This window comes from Thunnus albacares, chromosome 1 (assembly GCF_914725855.1).
Source record: "Thunnus albacares chromosome 1, fThuAlb1.1, whole genome shotgun sequence".
In the NCBI taxonomy this organism is placed as follows: domain Eukaryota; kingdom Metazoa; phylum Chordata; class Actinopteri; order Scombriformes; family Scombridae; genus Thunnus; species Thunnus albacares.
This window is the reverse complement of record NC_058106.1, coordinates 31420154-31439892: the sequence shown is the minus strand read 5'-3', so window position 1 is coordinate 31439892 and position 19739 is coordinate 31420154. Positions and strand designations below refer to the sequence as shown.

The window sequence follows — 19739 nt, the reverse complement described above, 5'->3', positions numbered from 1 at the left end:
CAAGGTGGAGAGATCTTTTATTTTACATAAAAAAGGGTGCAAACTGGAGTTTCCCTTTAGGTGTGGAGGGAATAAAAAGTGATTTTATAAGGTTCATGTGTGACACATTGTATTATATGAATCCAAGGAGGAAAAACAAAAAAAACATAAAAATAAAATAAAAAATAAAAAAACGCTTTTCAGATAAAAAGGACCTTTACCTTTCTGCAAATTAAAAATATGAAACCATAAAAAGAAGAAACTTGGGTCCTTCATTCATTGAAGCCCTTGACTAACTCATTCAAATACATTTTTGAAGTGACATTCATATTTCAACACAATAATATTTATTTACAGTTTTTCTCTTAATCATAGCTCTGGAAAAAAAGAAAAAAAAAACAATGTTGAGGGGAGGATAAACTCTTTGAACTGTACAATTTGATTTTTCCACAGTCTGAGAGGGAAAAAAAAAAAAAAAAAATCAAAGAATACATCTTTTATCTGGAACCCCAACAGAAAGAACAAAGACTACAACTGTGAACTCTGTACAATTTACAATTTTCAAATAATCATCACAATATTGCAGTAAATGTCACCCTAAACCTCTCCCTCAAAGAAAAAATATACAGTAAATCCAAGACAATTCTACAGTACAGCAACAAGGAAAAGTGCCAGAGAACCCAAAAAAAAAAAAAAAAAAAAAAAAAAAAAAAAAGACCTAAGCCATTCATTCACACTTTTACTGTCCTTTGCTTTGATTTACACAGCTTTGACACACAGGAACGTGACTTACACACAACCAGAGTAAATCCAACGCAATCAACACAAAGAGGCAAAGTCTGACTCAAGTGAACGCTTTCAGAAATGGTGGGAACTGAAATGGAATGTGTTGTGAGAAGAAATGAAGACTTTTCTTTTTTTTTTTTTTGTTTTTTTTTTTTGTAATTTATTTTACATGAGGACTGGAAGCCATAACGTCTCACTGACCCGACAGTATATGAGCCCTACAGGAGAGAAAATTCACCGGAGAAGACCGCCGTCGTCTCCAGATAAGCCATGCAGATACAAATCATACAGAGTACTCTTATATTGCTCTGTACGAGGCCCAGAGAGTAAAAAGTAAATACATCAGAGTAATATATCTATTATATCTACCATTTCAGCCGTGAGCTAAAGAGCAAGGCGACCCACAGTTTTAAGGAAGAAGCAGATGTTGCAAAGATGACCAGTCACATAAACTCACGTCCGACTCTGAAATTATAAAACTTGGTCGATAAAAAGGTTTCTTTTGAGTTATAACAGAAAAAAAGAGAAAAGAAACCAACAGGAACGAGTCATAAAAACACTTTTTTTTCCCCCCCGACGCTCTCCAACACTGAATCGAGCCATCTTGCTCTGCGATTTTTCAAAAATGACAAGTGGACACAGTTTTTGACGTCAAGGACACAAGGTGGAATGCGATGATCAAAAGACATTCAACTTCATATTTTCCTGGCACAGGTAAAAGGCATGGGCTAGTAGTAGTAGTAGTCAGGAATGGCACTCGGGGAATTCAAGAGGGGGGGGGAAACATTGAAGGCTATATAGTCTGGATATCCATCTCACTACGCACGGAATACTTTTCAACTTTTCTTAGGTGTCGCTGATGCTTTGCGGGGAGAATCGCAGGGCAGCAGATGTCACAGGTTTGGCGTCTGAAAAAAAAAAAAAAAGATTTCACAGACACCAGATAAAGATACAGATGAATGTTTCACAGAGACAAAAAAGGAAAAACAAAAAAAGTGATTTTTTTTTTAACCTCCAAACCAACATCTGACTGCATCTCTCGTCCGGGTGGAAAAATGACGATTCAAGTCTCATCCGGTCATTTACACCAGTGAACACGGGACACCGCAGGTGAGTCTGACAGACTTTAACCTGTCCAACACCGTCAAGAGGCACTAAGAAATGAATACCTGTCATTCAAATAGCCTGTTTTCCCACCGTTCCCCTAAAATCCTATGTGTGGAATTACCATGGTAACGACTGAGAAAAATAAAAAAAACTAAACAAAACAAAAAAAAAAAACAAAACAGAAAAGGTCCCGTAGATTTTCATATTCAAGTACTTTCAATAACACAATAACTTAGACCCCCGAAGTAAGTGACATGAGTAACCAGGGGTAAGAAAAAACAAACAAACAAAAAAAAAAGCTATACAGTGTAAATACACGCAACAAGCAGGTTTACATACTGATTCATTGAGATAGTTTGCAACATCTACAACATTGTATTTCTAAAGATGAAGGAGCAGGTCCGCAAAACGCCAAATCTAACACTCTGCTGGGAGCTGATTTTAATCTAGGACTTGCATGTGAGTGTGTGTGTGTGTGTGTGTGCATGCGTGTGTGTGTGTGTGTGTGTGTGTGTGTGTGTGTAGAGAGGAGGAGGAGGGTGTCATGGCACAAAAAGGAGTGGGCGGGGATTTAAAAAAAACAAAAACAAAAAACAAACCCCCCAAAAAAAGTGTATTCCCTGCACCCTATAGGGAAGGCCTTGCACACGAGGCAGCTACAATTAAAGTAATAAGCACGTTTAAAGTACAGTATTAAGAAGGCAGGGTCTCGTTAGGGAAAGCCGGGGTCAACAAATGTAGTGCAGTCATGGTGTCGAGCTTCTTTTTTTTTTTTTGTTTGTTTTTTTTGTTACCCTCTCTTTCCCCATAAAACCATGGCTATTTGGAATGGGGGAAAAAAAATGCATTAAAAAAATTCACATTAGCAAGATACAAAATAAAAAAATAAAAACACCTATGAAATTCACTCTGTAAGGAGGATAGGCAAGGTGACATATTGAGGATATTGTTTCAAGGCAGTCCTCCATGACACGAAATTAAAATAAGAAAAAGAAAAAGAAAAATGGTAGGGAAATGTTCACGTATCCGCCCTTTGCGTTGACGCTTTCTCTCTCTCTTGACGTTGCGGAAGAGAGCGGTTCAGCAGAGTCGCCCAAACATCAAACATTGCTTTTGCAGCACAGGGGTCTTCAGACTGGACATGTAGGGGCGGGGGGGGGGGGGACATCTTTAACACCGTCGTAGATTATTACACCAAACCTTCCATTTGGCATCGCTCTCTTGGGAATACATCTTCAGTGTTAAACGGGAAGTCATCAACTGCTCTACACTAACTAGTAACAGTCCACAACTTTGGGCTTTATTATACAGGTGACCCCCAAACAATTGCGCTGCAAAAAAAAAAAAAAGAAAAAGAAAAAATAAAAAATCTCACAACCATCATGCTGCCACCTTGTTTATCCAGACTGGTGATGTGATGTGGTGGTCTGTTGGTTGGTTGGTTGGTTGGTTGGTTGGGGTTAAGGCATTGGACAGTAGCGCCGAGAGGCTGTGATTTAATCTCCAAAACCATCTCACGCCAGTTTCTCTTGGCGCTCCAAAGCAACATCCCCCAGTGTCTACTGGTGTAGAGTCCGTTATTATTTAACCATCACATTATAAGATCAAGAACATTTAAGACCCTCCCACCCCCCCCAAAATCCATTTAGTTTTGGTCTCACTTTTTTCCTTTTTTTTTTTTTTTTTTTTTTTTTTTTAAACATTGGTCTTGCTTTTAAACTGCGTAACTGCAATTTCCTTCCCATGCGCATGACAGATTATATAAATGCTCCAAAGTCATTTACGGTTCTGTCCATACATTCAGTGTGTATGTTGTAGAATTAGTAAGAAAACTGGTGGCAACTAAGAGATAAATAGCATAAATAGCATTTTTTTTTTGTTTGTTTTTTTCAGCCCAACTACAAGTGTCAAGTTGCTGCTCATCACAAAAGCCAACAGGACCAAAACTGCATGAGAGTCAAAAAGAGACTGTAGTGTGTTTTGACAGCGGCGTGGTTAAGGGGAGTGCTTTAACCAAGCAGCGTGAGCAGAAATCATCCTCAGAGAACACAGTGCAGGAGGCGTCTCTGGTCTTCTGTTCTCTCAAGCCCGGGTCCCGGTGCCAGGGTTGACCTCTTTGGAGGAAAAAAGTGCAGGGGGCCAAATGGCTGACTGACGCTCTTTGTGCCTGTTTGTTGAATATAGGCGGTTACGCTCTTGGCTCCTCATGTGTTCAGGTTTACATTCAGTCCCACGTCTGGAATGACCAAAAGGGCTTTGTGTCAAAATGAGTTAGCAAACCAACAAAGGGGCGAAAAAAAAAAAAAAAAAAACACTCTCATGTGGAACTTGACAGAGGCGAAATGAAAAATATGATTTTGTGAGTCACAAAGAAATCAAAAAGGACAATGAAATCCTAGTATGCAACATGATTCCACAGGAAGATCCGTCTCTTCCTTTTTGCAATACCGCGGAAGGGAAACAGGAGCAAAAAAAAAAAAAAAAATGCCAAAAATGAGGAGAGAAAAATGCGTCTTGGAGAGGAAAAACAAAAAAAAAAAAACACGACAAAAACAAATTTATCCTCTGCAAAATTCCAACAAAAAAAGTTCCCCTTTTGGCCTACTGGCCTGCAAAACATTCCCACACATCTTGGAGGAGGAAAAAAAAACAAAAAAAAACAACAACAACAAAACAAAAAAAAAGGACTCCCATCAAAAAGACACAAGCGTCTTGTACATCTCAACAAACCATTTCGACTGGTCCCTCCAGAGAAACAATTCAATCAAGATCTCTCAGCTGTCTCCTTTTATTCTGAATGGGACCTTTACTGATTTCTGAAATCACAATCAACTGAGCCGGACACTCGGAACGTTTCAGGCCGGTGGCGGATGATCATTTGTGTCGCGGCGTGTTCTTCTTCCGTTTTCGCTTGAAGAAACAGCAGCACCTGCAGACAGAGACGGACATTAAACCCATATGTAGATGAGTGAGGCTTCAGATGAAACAAAAGAGAAAGAACAAAAAAAAAAACAAAAAAAAACAAACAAAGACGAGCGGACTGCTTAAATTAGTGTGTTAAATATCACAAAGCTTAATTTGACTCATTCAAATCTGGACATCAATTTGTTTTTTTGGGGGGGGAATCATAATAATGACGACTGCAGCCGGCAAAAGGTTTTAATTAGTAAAACAACAACAGCATCAAAGACGAGATGGATGCGTTTCCATCCACCAAGTGTTTGCATGCTTATTCACCTCCCGACATGTTCGAGCTGTCGACGTGAGCAGCGACATGGCAGAGAGGACTCGACTACAACACACCGCTGCAGTGACTCTGAAGGCGATATTTCTCTTATGCAAAAAAAAAAAAAAAAAAACATGGAGCAGTGCACACAAAGAGCACAAGACACAATGAGCCTGAATGATCAATAAAAACATACAAAGACAAGAAAAAAGCTGTGGATCAAGACATAGGACAGTGATTGGGTACTCTTAGATTAATTCAGTAAAAAAAAAACGAAGAATGGTGCACCATGCAACAAGAGTTTAACGATCTTAATCCTTCTTCAGAGAGTATGGGATACATTCCCAACGGCTTGAATGAAGAGATTTCATTTGCTTGTTTTTTCCTTCTATTTATTATTGTCTATAAATTGTTTTATCACATGTTTGTGGCTCCCCCTGCTGGGATAGACCTGTTGTGCCAGTTGTGGACATTTCTAATTAACCCCCCCCCCCCTGCGTGTGCTGATTGTGTAATTACCAGTACGCACGCTGAAGAACGGCGTCTTGCCTGAAATGTCTTTGTGGCGATTAAAAAAGTCAATTTGGAGTGCTGTCCTAGTCTTTCTTTAGAATTATCTAACTACTTTAAGGGTTCAGCACCCAGGTTTCATGGTATTATGAGTTGAGTGTGTTGTATCTTACTTTTTTTCAATAAAAACATACAAAGACAAGAAAAAAAAAAGCTGTGGATCAAGACATAGGACATTGACAGGGTACTCTTAGATTAATCCATTAAAAACAAATAATGGTGCACCATGCAACAAGAGTTTTACGATCTTTATTCTGAAGCCAAATGTGTTACTAACAGGCACACAGAAGAGAGAAGTGATGGTTTAGTTCACTTAGATTGATATACTTCTTGTTGTTTCTGCCCTGATGTGACACTTATTCTTACTTTTAGGTTTTAAGAGGCAGCACGATTTATTCTCTACTCATTATGTGTCACTTTCAACATCAGGTGACGGTTAAAAATAAATAAATAAATAAAAAATTAACACACAGTATTTCAGTGTTCTCAGAGGTGTGTGGCACAAAATGTACCAGTGAAGAGTTCACATTTAAGATTTTATATATAACAACTCCACTGGGCCCAGCCTAGGCTGGTCCACTCCCTGTCCCATGAGTCTGATGTGGACTAGAGCAGAGAGGGACTCACCACAGGTTGAGCATTTTCACGCAGCTACAGAAGAAGAAGAGAGAGGAAAGAGTGTAAAGAGAAAAGAAAGATAGATTAATACAGCAAGACCAAGATGATGGGACCGGGCACATGCCACACAAACATGCACACACGCACACACACACATACACATACCAACAGGACACAGGTGGACACGGAGAGAGGGGAACGATTGAAAGGTTAAAAAGGAGAAAAGATTATAGTGAAATCTACTCTGCAGCTGTTTCTTCTTATGTTAGACGTCCGAGAGCACATCCGGGCTGAGTGTTGGGTTTATTATCTCCCAGAGTTTACAATATAAGTTGTGCATGAATGTGTATTGAATCTTGAAAATTACAGTCTGCTTCCTGAAATATTGTATGGATTGTTCATATGATATTATATATAATATTTTTTTAATGTCAGCCATTGAATGCCCGTCTCCATCTTGGTAACAGCTGGTGGATTGTCGGCAACTAACAATTATTTTCATTATCAATTAATCTGCTGATTATTTTCTTCATTAATCAATTAAGCTTTTTGTCTATTAAATGTCAGAAAACTGTAAAAAAAAAATTATTAAAGCCCAAAGCGAGGTCTTCAAATGATGTGTTTTGTCTGATCAACAGTCCAAAATCCAAATATTCAGTTTAACATCATGTATGACACACAAATATTTCAAATCCTCACATATGAGAAGCTGCAACCAGAAAATAGTTTTCCTCAAAAAAAAAAAAAAACAACAAAAAACAAAAAAGACTAAAACAATGATCAAAACAGTTGCTGATTCATTTTGTGTTGATCTACTACTGGAGTAATTGTTGCAGCTTTAGTTGAGTGTAAAAACAGGCGTAATGATGGAAATGAGTTGAGGATTTTACTGTTTTATCCCTCACAAAGTCGGATTTGTTGAGTTTTATAAATCTATTGGAATTATTTCAATAAAATAAACCAAAAACAGTGTACTGGTGGTACAGTATTGTATGTCAGTGTGGCACCACTGTAAGGAAATCCATACTCCACAAGAATCTATTGAAACTTAATGGGGCTCAACCACTGTGCAATGCAGTCAGCTAGAAAAGAATAAATGAGCTGGAAGATGTATGAGCCTATATTATGATTTTATTAACTATGCATTATAGCTATATATCAGTGACGGAAACAGAGTTCCAGACTAAACCTGAAGAGACTGGAAATTATTTGTTATTGTTCGACAGTTAGATGCAAATCTCGGCCCATGAATGTAAAATGTAAAGATGAAAGAGTCAACTATACGTGTGGTATTAATTCACCACAGAAACCCTGATATTCCCTCAAAAAAGGCAAAGCATTAATTAAACGGCATGAGTAGTGTGATTTGCATTCATCACTTCATGTTCTTATAGCAAGCATCAACTTGTTTGACGAGGTATCAAAGAGGCTGCCGGTAAACACGCCAATCATCATATCAAACAATTGTGTGAATGGAAACAACAGGAGGACAGGCCTGTCATCTCGGCAGAAATAGAAATGAGCGCAAATTAATGCGAGTGAACCTCTGGGAGGATTCATGAGGGAACAGAGCAGAAGGGAATCGTTTTTCACGGTGGCTTTGATTCACTCTGGTGGGAAAGATGGTACATGTTTATTAAAATAACTACATGGAATTGAGCTAAAAACCCTAATAAACATCTTTTATCCTGATATATTAGATGTATTAGGACATCTAGTGTAACAGGAAACCTCTTCAAGTTTAACTTTGCTGTTTGCAATGATGCCACAGGATAAAATCTTACAGCTTCTTTAGGATAGAGGAAAACTGAGCTGATTTTGCTTTTTTATTTCTGATATTAGTCAACTATAAACTATTCAGGACTTATTCCCAATCAGCAAAAGCATTTTGTTGGAACCTTATAATTGAACATGAAACAGAATTAACACACATTTTGTTTGGATTACAGAAATACTCCACTGTTTTAGTTGTGTATATACCAGTAACGGCCATTAAAAGAGCAATTTATCTGCTTAAATTACACACTCCCAACCGCTAACTAGGCCTACTTAGCTAATATTTAACAATCAAAACTTTTATCCAGTAGCATTATTCCATGGGCTTCACCGTGAACGCGCGTTTCCACTGCGGCCTTATAACGGCGGATAACTGCTCGGTTTGCAACCAACTACACACAACTCTTGACCGCTTCCTACCCCTCAAACCTCGAAGCCTGAACTGAAAGACTAAACACATGTCTTTTACGTCTTGTTGTGTGCAGCTCTCAGTCCTTTTTGTATTGTCCTTAATCTCTGGTTGGCGAATTTTTGCTCCTGAGCTCCTGTTAGTCAAACAAACAACAAACAAACACTGTGTAATGTAATATTCAACAACCTCAAATTCAAACTGTTCTTCTCAGTCGGCTGAACCGTGTGTCATTCAGCCCAGCGGTGCAGCAGCAGCGTGGCATCATTGCTGCTGTTGGTGCTGAAGACTTAAGATAAACTGAACAAAGCCAACGGCAGCAAGAGTAGTTTCCATGTCTGTTCCACTCCGGGAGGAAAAGAAGTGATTTTTGCAAACAATGGCGTCATGTACGTAACCTCTATACTGTACATGTGAGTAAGTCTCCACATGGATGATCTGGTAGCTGCCACAACACAGAGGACACTGACAGAATCTGTATTGCATTGATCAGTAGCAGTTAATAGACACAGAGATTTGGGTGATCAACAGTGGAATACTTCTTTCATGATGAAGATGATCAGGCTGCTAGAGGTGAGGTAGCCTGTGTTAGTGCTCAGACTACCGTTACGAGAACTTGCATTAGCTCCATATGAGAAGTTAATCCAACTATTTGAGTTATTGGCTCTTTATGTCTTAAAAAAAAAAAAATCTAAGCGAGAGAACAGTATAGAGACAGGCAGCAGTCAAGATCAAAAAAAAACCCCACGCAGTCAGACAGGAGATAAGAGGGGCAGGAGCAGGATGACAGCTGGGGGTGCGGGGCTGTCACAATTCCACAGCATAGCAAAAGATGAGAGAGACGAGAGAGAGAGAGGTAAGAGAGGAAGAGCGGGAAAAGACAGGAAGCGACAGATGGGACGTGGAGGAGAGGTGTGGTGGGTGCATGACACATACTTGGCCTCGTCGACCACTTCCACCTCTGCCTGAGCTGTAATCGGAGCGTTGGAATGAGCTGCCAGAGGATCGTCCGCGTTCAGCTCGCCGTTGGTTGAACTGACCACCTGCGGCACAGACGGGCGTTACTTCAGATCCGCCCACTGATGTTTGTGTTAATCCACAAAACAAGTTTCATGTTAACATGTGAAAAAAAAACAGGCACTGCTGTGATGGAAAGTAGTCTGGTTAAAGAAATAGTGCAGAAAATGTTACTTTACTGTCTCCTCTACAACGGAAACATGTCACTCAGCAGCAAAGAAAAAAAAAAGCACATCACATTAATGGGTTGTATTAAATGACTTTTTTCCTCACTGCTGTCTGTCAGGATATAGTCACCACAGTTGGAAATGTTCATATCCTACACATAAGGCCCTTTAAAGCAGATGGCCCTAAAAGGCAACAACAGGTGGTTGGAGTTTAAGGAACCTACAAATGATGTTACCTGTTTTATAATGTATATTTAACAGTGTAATGTGTATAATTTATCATTCTGCATTTTTAGAATCAGGAATTTTGATCTGTAAATGTCATTAAATTTAATCAAAAATGATTTTCTAGCTTTTAAAATTCACGTTGTAGTCCCGTATAGAAGAAAAACCTAAAAAAAAAACACAAGCAATCTGAAAATCAGAAAGACATAAATGAACAAACATCACTTGTGAAAACAAACAAACAAAAAAAAGATGGTCTGCTGACAGACAAATATAAAATTACAATATGCAATAAATAAGTGTTGATGGATGTCCCATTAACCTGCAGAAGAAATAACATAATTACTGAAAAAAAATGTGTTTTTATATGCATGGGTGTATACAGTGTAAACATTTGTAAATCCCAGTCTACCCACACCTGTTACTGCCATTCATGTTGGAACAGTGTAGAAAAAACAACATACTGTCAATGAAATGATTTATTTATTTTCGCTCAAACTGCTACAAATATCACAACCCACAGGCTGCACAAAGATCACTTGTGCTTTGAAAGAGATGAAATGTGACTGTTGAGTTTATTACTGCCAGCTGACCACTATGTCTGTCTTTTTGCATTAAGTGATGTGAATGAAAATGACACTTTGGTTTCTTTAGACTTCAACAGCACTGTGTTTGCCTTCTTCATGATCAGCTATTAGTCCAGCAAGACATTAATGTCTTTCTCTGGGCCACACTGCACATTTAAGAATTTAAAAGAAAATTCTGTAATATTAAAATTTTAAATTGTATAGCTTTCAAAAGCTAAATAAATAGGTTGAAGGATCAGGAATCATTCTATACATACAGTTAATTGCTTTCATATAAACTCATAAAATAACACCATTCTTCTGGAAACTGACAGTGTAACAATGCAGATTTCTGGCATTTGTTGTGTTAATCTATAGTTTAATGCAACTATCTGTACATCTTCATTAACTTTATGTATCTCATCCTTTACCATGAGTCCAATCAGAGCTGGAGAGACATGGTAGACAACTGGGAGACAAAGGGGAAATACCAGCTGTATGCACTGTTTCAACATGAACGGCATTTAGTAGAATAAGAGGAGATCTGCTAAATCCTAACACTGTACACACCTATGCAAACATAGCTCCTTGGAGACAGGGACAATCTTGGGTAATGGCAAGGAGTCAAAAATTACACAAGGATGTTCCTCTAAGCATAATGACCCTTTACTACTTAAGAGCATGCACTTAGCCGGCTGAGCCATATCCCCCTGCCATGCAAGAGGCGGTCTTCGTCTTGCAAGGAATGTTCAAGCGCCATGACGAGTAGGACCTGAGATCAAAATGCCAAAACCAAGGCTGCTGTTTATAAAGCTTCATAACATCTTCACCATCTGGGGTGGGTGGCACCAGATGACATGCATATGGTGGTGCAGAAAAAATAACATTTCCCAGCCAGGGGTAAAGGGGTGGGGGAGGAGTATGGTGGTAGATCTGTCTCACACATACACACACACACACACACACACACGCCTAAAATACAAATGTTGTGTCCTGTTAAAAAGTCTGGTATCTAGTATTTTGCATATCCTTGTGAATCATAAACACTAATTTAAAATGCCAATGACATTCAGGATATTAACACCAATTTGTGATGACCTATGAGCAGTCATTTTATATGGTTTTCTGCTGAAGAATTCAATTACAGAAAAAAAAGTGTTTCTAGGGTGGAGAGTGTCATTTTGTCCTCTCTGTATGACTCTCAAATGTGTATAAAAATAGCCTTAAATTAACATTAGCAACTAAAATGAGGCTAAATTTGACTGAGAAATACAGAATCGCTATTTTAATGATAAAACTTAACCTTAAAAATTTGTTCAAAAATATTGTGAGTTGATCATTTTATCTTTGAAACAAGATGGGAGATAAAAAGATACAAATAAAATTAGCTGTACCTAGCTAACCTAGCAAACAAATATCCAAAAAATGACATCTGTTTGAAAAATACTGCTAAGCTTTAAAAATCTTGGCTGATGACCATAGAAATTTACAGACAGTCTTTGTGTACTCTCGATCAGGTCCTATGAGACAGATCTGACTCCATAGAGACTGTGTAGGGGCTATTGGTTGATCAGGTGAGGGGTGTATACCTGTACTGAGCCCCCGTGCCTGTCCGCTGCCAGGTGGGAGGTCAGATAGGACGAGTTTGCTTGGCGAGTGGGCTGCACCTCCCATGCTCCTCGTCGATCAGAGACCGCTGTCTGCTCAGGAGTCGGGGGCATCGGTGATGGGAGGGGGGGAAGTGGGATTGGGGGGGTGCGATGGGAGAGGGGGGGGGGTGATGGAATAGTTGCGTTAGGAAAGATGGGTATTTGGGTGTGCGAGGCCAGGTACCATGCAAAGCAGCATGAGAAATGGAGAAGAAAAAAAAAAAATCTCAACAAAATAAAAGAGTGAATTAAAATCAAAGCAAGGCCTCAGGCAGAGAACTGAACCAGAAACTAATTAGCCTCAAGCCAAATGGAAGTAAGATTGTACATCTCATTAAAAGTTAAATACAAACGAATCCTTAACCACTGACCAATACCTGACAATCGTTTTAATATAACAGCTCCATTTGTTTAATGAACTGTCTTTGTAACAGTTGACAAATCGAAAATCAACAACAAAATATAGGAAAATAATGATTAAAATCCTTAATTGACATAAAACTTTTGATTGTCCCTATTCACACAAACCTCTTTATAAAGAAAACGGAAATTTGAATCACAGCTCTGAACTTTGTAATTACATCCACAACAGATGGCAAATATTTAAAAAAAAAAAAAACAAAAAACAGAGTACAGCAAATGTGAGGGGAAACTGCAGTCCCTTAGAGAGGCCGGCCGAATACACAATTAATGAAACACACCTGCGCTGGCAGTAACTTTCGTTTTCTTTTATGTCACGTCAAGGCTGAAGACTTTTCCATTTGCCGCTGCCTTTTATTAAATCAAATCATTTATTCATATCAGGCACTTTGGCCAAATCTAGTTTAAAATGACCCATATCTATTTTACTCTTTTAAATCCTATAGAAATGTGTCTTCTTATAATGTCTTATGTTTCTTTTACATCTTGTCTTAATGCATTTAATGTTTTATGTTAGCACTTTGCATTGCCTTTTTGTTGAAAGGTGCTATACAAATAAACATGTATGCAGACGACACTGCGATGTGTTTACTCATCATTTCTTCCTTCCAAATCCTGTCGAGGATGCTTTTATAAAACAGAATTGTTTTTGGTTTTTAATATATGTATCTTTTAAATGTATTTAAAAGTGTATTATGGAAAAACAGGACATAATAAGTGACAGATCCTAATATTGTCATTATTCTTTAATTTTTTTCTCTGCCCACAATAAAACATCTTACTTGAATGACACATTAACTTTACTTGGAGATAGTGATGAGATCCTAACAATTGAAGAATCCAGAATTGTTCTGGGACTTTGTGAGAGATTTTCCTCATCAGCTGGTCATCCTGACTTTCTATCCCTGTGAGCGGAGAGCAGGATGGCACTGAGTCACATGTGTGTGCCTCATATTTACATTTCAGCTCGTAACGCACTGGTTCTTTCTCTTTTAAAAAGAAACAAAAGCCTGGCAAACACGCACACTTGTCCACAACTGAAACACAAAACCCGGTGTACCTGATTTCTTATTGGCGCGTGCTGTGAGGGCCGGTCTCTGTGAGGATGACTCTCTCTTGTGACAGCAGATGCTCCGGAGTCTATATGAACAGATCCCACTGGTGTGGGCTGTGGGGAATGATAACCAATTCAATGCTGTGCAGTCAAAAACACTTGTTGTCCGACTTAAAATGCATCTGTTAACAGTTTAAATATGTCACTTACTATCTGCCTGCCAACCCAGTCATAAGTGTAGTCAAAGGTGTATCCTTTTCTCTCAAACAGTTCAGTGAATAGAGTCCTCAGATATTCATAGTCAGGCTTTTCAAAGAAGTCCAACCGTCTCACATATCGCAGGTATGTGGCCATCTCCTCTGGATTAAACAAAAAAAACCACAGACATATCAAAAAATATTGTATTGGGAAAAATCTATTATTGTGAAAAAATCTGCAGATGACAGCTGACTTCTGCGATGACATCAAGCCGGGTCAAATGACAGCCAATATCTATGTGGTCACTTTTAAACCTTACAGCCGTATCCATCGGTATATTACATACAAAATCATCAGCATACCTGGGAAGTTCTCACACAGGACCTCGATGGGAGTGTTTCGTTTTGTGTCTCCGATCTTCTGGTATCGTTCTTTCAACGTGTCAGCCTGCAGGAGAAACGCAGACAGATGTATGAAACGATTCTGATGTCTAATGAGGATCAATCAGGGTCGTTTTCATTTTTAATACAGGCTGGTAAAAGGAAACATGATCAGGGTTTTGTACATTGATTTCGATGTTGGCTCTGACCATCTCAATTAGCCATCTTAAACCACATTTTGTTAGACTTGACTTGCTATTTTTAAGACTGAGCTTAAAATAGTAACAGTAACAGAACAGCAGCTTCATGGCTACTCAGCTAAGCTAACTAAAAAGCTCATAGTGGCAAAGATGTTAACACAACTTTAATCTTTGTAAGCATCCGATGTGATCCAGACTTTTTTATAACTGGCTGATTTTCTTGCCAGCACTATATCTTTAAATGAAAACAATCTTGCAGTTTTCAGTCCGACCCTTTTAACATTGAGATAACCCCGAGTATGCCAAACCTGCTTAATCTTGACTACACAGTCTGCTGGATTAGACTGAGTGATTTGTCAATGTCAAAGTTTATACCATCACTTAATATCCCTCTTTAGTTGTAGCCTTTGTTTCTAACTTGAACCTGTAGTAAGGACGTAACCGTTAATAAACAACTGCAAATAAAATATCTATCTTTATCAATGAAAATCTTTCCACATAGGTTGAAACTGATCATGTGACAGATTTTGTAACACTTCCATCATATACGTTGTGTACCTTTAGTCCTTGCCAAGGTAGACTCCCACGAAGGAAATACATGAACATGTGGCCTAAAGCCTCCAGGTCATCTCGCCGGCTTTGCTCTAAAAGCAAAAGATTTGATAACATTTCACTGATAACGTTTCATAAAGTATAAAGTGCTGAACCGACTTGCATAAAAAAAGAGATGTTTCAAGAAAACGACAGGACCAAAAACAAACACAAAGCTATGAAATGAAATCTTACCTTTGCCCAAATGTGTGTTGATGGACATATATCGGGCGGTGCCGGTCAAGCTCTTATGCTCCCGGTATGGAATGTGTTTTTTGGTCTCGGGGTCGATGTACTCTTTGGCCAGACCAAAGTCAATGATGTGGATAATGTGTTCCTTTTTATTCCCTTGCCGTCCGATGAGAAAGTTTTCAGGTTTAACATCTCTATAGATGAGGTTTTTAGAGTGCACGTACTCCATTCGAGAAATCTGGTGAGAAAGGATACAGCAGAGTCAGCGAAAAGAAACATTAAAATCCCATATAATTGCTAACCAGAAGGTCAAAATGACAGAGAATGCGGAAGTCACAATTACTCACAATTGACACTGCTGCAACAGAAGTCAACAGAGTGTCTTAAAACAGCATTTCATGAGAAATTGACTTCAGCATAATCACGCAGTAAACGCACAATTGCTGACTTAAAAGACATGAATCATACAACCAAAAACACACCATCATTATGCAACACGAAGGCTTCAACTAATTAATATGTTCATTATTGATTCATGTAATTGATTCGAGTAATTTTTTAAATTAGGCAGTAAACCTTTTAGTCTGTAAAATGTCTGAAAGGTTTTGGGGTTACGTCTACTTATAACCACAAAATATTTAGTGCTTCTACCCAATAAATGATGAATTGTTCATTAATATAGTCACTGATTAATTTATTCTTAATGGCCAATGATTAATTCACTAATTGTTTCAGCACAGTACAGCTTTGGCAGTGGCTGCAGACTATCACACCACAACAAAAGCCTGTGTTGATATTGAACCAAAACGTCAAACCACTAACCGAGATGTAGGACGATGAAAAGACCGACAGTTAGGATCAGAACATATCATTTAATAGATTAGAAATAGAAAAGGTTTGACCGAGCGTTCACTGAATCTCTCTCTCTTGTTTCCAAAAAGAACTCTATAATTGACCGGATCAACTCAAACATCAATAAGTAATGTGCTCAAAAGATCCTTTTCTTAGGGTTTGATCTTGAGGGATCTTGATACCTTGTTGTCTCGCCAAGCTAAACGTGAAACATGACTTTCCTTCAGCTGACCAAAAAAAGGATCTCGAGTAGGAGGAGTACGAGCTCGCAGCACTTACTGTGGGATCAATTGTTCTTGCCAAAAAAATAAAGAGGAAGAGCTACGTGATAAATATGAGAGAGATTAGCAGAAGTGCAAGGCGACTCTCTGCTCTGCAGGACCGTGATTATGTTGTGCTGTTTTGTAAGGTTTTCCTTACAAATTTGCAAAAGGCTATCTGCATTACAAGAGCACTGCAGATTTTGTGCTGACAAAATGAAATGTTAGAAATTTTTGAGATGTCTGAGGCGGCTAAAAGACTAGGTCAAACAACTCTCTGAGCTGCTCGAACTTAATGAGATTCAGTGATGGCTTTGCTCTTTTTGACAGCTCCCAGCATCCCTGACTCTGATGAGTAGTACGTGTGTACAGACGGACAGACACCTATTTTGCAGACCGGGTAATAGGACACTCTGCACCATTTCCTTTGCACCTGCTCAGGACTTTGGGTGCATTCAGCCCAATACATTATCCATTATTCCACTGACACGCTTTAAAACACTGCACAACAGCTATATAGTCAGTTTCACTCAGCTTGACTAGTACAAACTTTCCTAGATTTTCAAAATCTCAGTTCACACAGTTTTGTACTAGGTCGTCTGGTACATACAGTGTGTAAAACAGAAACAGGCCGTTTTTTGAGACATGTGTATTTCTAATTTCCCAGTTTATATTTTTTCATATTTTGGTAGCTCTCCTTTGCTGTGTTATTTTGCTGCTTCCACTTCCTTCCTTCATTTTGGGTGTGAGAGTTCATTTCTGACCTTGGAGAGAGTGGTCGGACCAAAAAAAAAAAAAATCCTCCATCCTACTAAAAAGCTCCAACAAAAAGCTAGTAAGTATACTTTTAGTTAAGATTTTTCTTCATCTATTTCACATTTAAAACCCTTCCAGTGATTCAGCGGACAGACTCTCTTTTGCAAGAAGTGTTGAGTTTCATTTAACCCACCCTTGATTTGTTTAAAAGACCTCACCCTAGCTATTTTTGAGAACTAGTCATTATTTGAATTTTCAGTAAACTGGTCAGCTGTTTTGACCAGAAAAAAACCTGATACTCCTACATATTATACAAAATAAATGAGCAGAAGAAGAACTCACTGGGTTGTATAATGCTAAACACTCACCAACTGAATTGCTATCATTAAGACAGTCTTCAGTGAAAAGGTCCTGTCGCAAAGGTCAAAGAGGTCCTCTAGACTCGGGCCCAGCAGCTCCAGAACCATGGCGTTGTATTTCCCACAGGGCCCAAAGTAAAACACCTGGGGCACACCTTCAGCTGAAACACGAGGAGAGAGCGGTTAGACATACAAACAGAAAAATCCCCACAGACACAGCTGTGCTTGTTCTCGCATTTGTCAAAGTAATCCGAATTCCTGTTAACTTTGCGTGTTTGCAAGTGAAGTTAAGTGTATTAGACTGTTAATAGCTTAGATAGTAAACTTCAAACATCTTGAAGAAAAGAAAAATACTAATTAGTGGATAATGAAAAGCAGAATAGGCCTACAATGATCCTGAGAGTCTGAGGGTGGCAAGAATGTTTATTATTCCTGCCTCCTTTGACTAATGATATTTCTAAGTTGGGTCTGAGGTGAACCGTAAGAGGCCTCAGACTAGACAGATCGGAGGAGGAGGAGGAGGAGCACCACAAGGTCACTGAGGACAGAGAGCGGGGAAGGCTGCTCGGTAAACATTAACTCCGGAGGTAAAATACAACGGCGGCGCCTGCGAATGCAACTGTGTCGCTCTCCTACTGCAGGCTGAAAACTAATCTTTTCACTGCCTCATATCACAACCTCCCAACTGAATCATATCCTCTCTCACAAAATCCCTTCCATCTGTCACCTTGGCTCTTATTTTACTTCTTTCCACAGCACAGTTCAGTGTTGTGTGATCAGTCTAATGTGACGGGAATAATGGCAGGGCTGCTGCTCTGACCCTGGTACTCCTTACGGGTTATTTGTAATGCTTGTGATCTGGAAATTAAAGCTCCTGGTTGGTGTTGAACTTCTAGAGAAGTATGTAAGCTTAATGCCTAAGGCTGTAATGTAAATGGCTGGCAGGTATGAGCTATTGTAACTTTTCTTTTATTCCTCCAAAGCAAACAAAAGGGGGCTTTCTAAATTTAAAGTGAATTAAAACAACAAACCATCCTGCAGACACATTGTGTAATACCTAATGTTTGTTTGGTGATTATTTATTTATTATGTGTGACATCTGTATTCTTTTGTCGTCTTCCCGACCACATCGTCCTGAACTTCGGTTTCAAAGAACAGGAAATAAGGTCAAACTGTTAATTGCCTTTGTGGAAGCATTATCCAAAGTTTTGCCCCTGTGTACTGCTAGTCAGATTCCCATTAAAAAGATCTCCTTACGAAACCTCAAAGAAATACAGGCAGACCTTCCTTTATCGGACTGCTTGAGCTGTGCTCAGTCCTTGAAAATATATAATTGCATAGAAGTTTAAAAATATAAGGATGTCTTGATTGCTTTTTATGTTCCCCATCCTAAAGCGGGGCACTTTAAAAAGAGAATAGTGCTGTACCTTTGTCATTCCTGTGTGTATATATGGAGATGTGTGTGTGCTGTATATTTATGCATGTACTGTGAATTTATTTAGACATATTTAGACATGAACATATATAGTTACTGTTGTTGTTGATGCATTTGTGTTTCAGGCCAACTGATGAATCTAAGTCTGATATTTACTCTCCTTTCAGCTCTGTTTTGGTCCAACTCCTGAGGGAAATATCTGGGTCTTTAGCTGCTAAATGTTCAGTGGGTTTGTCTTTCCTTTGGTGCTGGGAAGGTAGTGTAAGGTTTATCAGAGCTTTTTCACTGCTTAGAACTGAGAAGAACTGCAGTCAGGTGATAATTCTCTGTGGGTTTGTCACTATGACTGTACACCTTTCACACTACACTTTTTTTTAAACACACAACAGATATGGTACATTGTGTTTCTTACCCTCACATATCTACTGTATCTGTCTATGTAAATGGACTGCATATATATATTTATAGACATATATATATTGCCTTTCTAGTCTTATCAACCACTCTACAACACCAACTGCCAACATTCACCCATTCACACACACACACATTCATACACTGATGGCAGAGGCCGCCATGCAAGGTTCCAACCTGCTCATCAGGAGCGATACAGCGTTTCCTATCCAAAGTGCCCACCCATTCAAACACACACTCACACACACACCACAATTCTGGGGCTCAGCATCTTGCCCAAGGACACTCCGACATGTGGACCGGAGAAGCCGGGGATTGAACCGCTGACTTTCCGATTAGTGGACGACCCTCTCTACCTCCGGAGCCACAGCTGCCTCATAAAGTACACGTTTAAAGAGGATTTTTGCCTCTGCACAAACACATGCGCACACACGAGTGAGACTAGTTTACAGGCTGCCCGACCGCAATATCTTAGTTGTGTGTTTATTCATGTTTTGTGTGCAGTGAGAAATAAGTTGGCAGACTCAAGTTTA

The 19739-nt window shown here is 39.0% G+C and overlaps 1 protein-coding gene across 4 annotated transcripts in view; it reads right to left on the bottom strand.

Annotated features, from left to right (window-relative positions):
- Positions 1–19739, bottom strand: part of csnk1g1 (casein kinase 1, gamma 1) — a 35093-nt gene continuing 15354 nt past the window's right edge. The window contains exons 5-14 of one of the 4 annotated variants that reach the window (XR_006403901.1): positions 17367–17518; positions 15134–15368; positions 14906–14991; positions 14130–14214; positions 13780–13928; positions 13576–13683; positions 12036–12146; positions 9408–9514; positions 1778–4801; positions 1–1673 (exon numbers count right to left, since the gene is read on the bottom strand). Coding sequence is in view for 3 of the 4 variants with exons in the window: in XM_044354957.1 (XP_044210892.1) it covers positions 4747–4801; positions 9408–9514; positions 12036–12146; positions 13576–13683; positions 13780–13928; positions 14130–14214; positions 14906–14991; positions 15134–15368; positions 17367–17518 (1088 nt within the window). In the remaining variant the exon portion in view is untranslated. Of the gene's footprint in view, positions 4802–9407; positions 9515–12035; positions 12147–12214; positions 13421–13575; positions 13684–13779; positions 13929–14129; positions 14215–14905; positions 14992–15133; positions 15369–17366; positions 17519–19739 lie in introns of those variants that run through there. The other 3 variants (XM_044354957.1, XM_044354968.1, XM_044354976.1) reach the window with 3 other exon arrangements.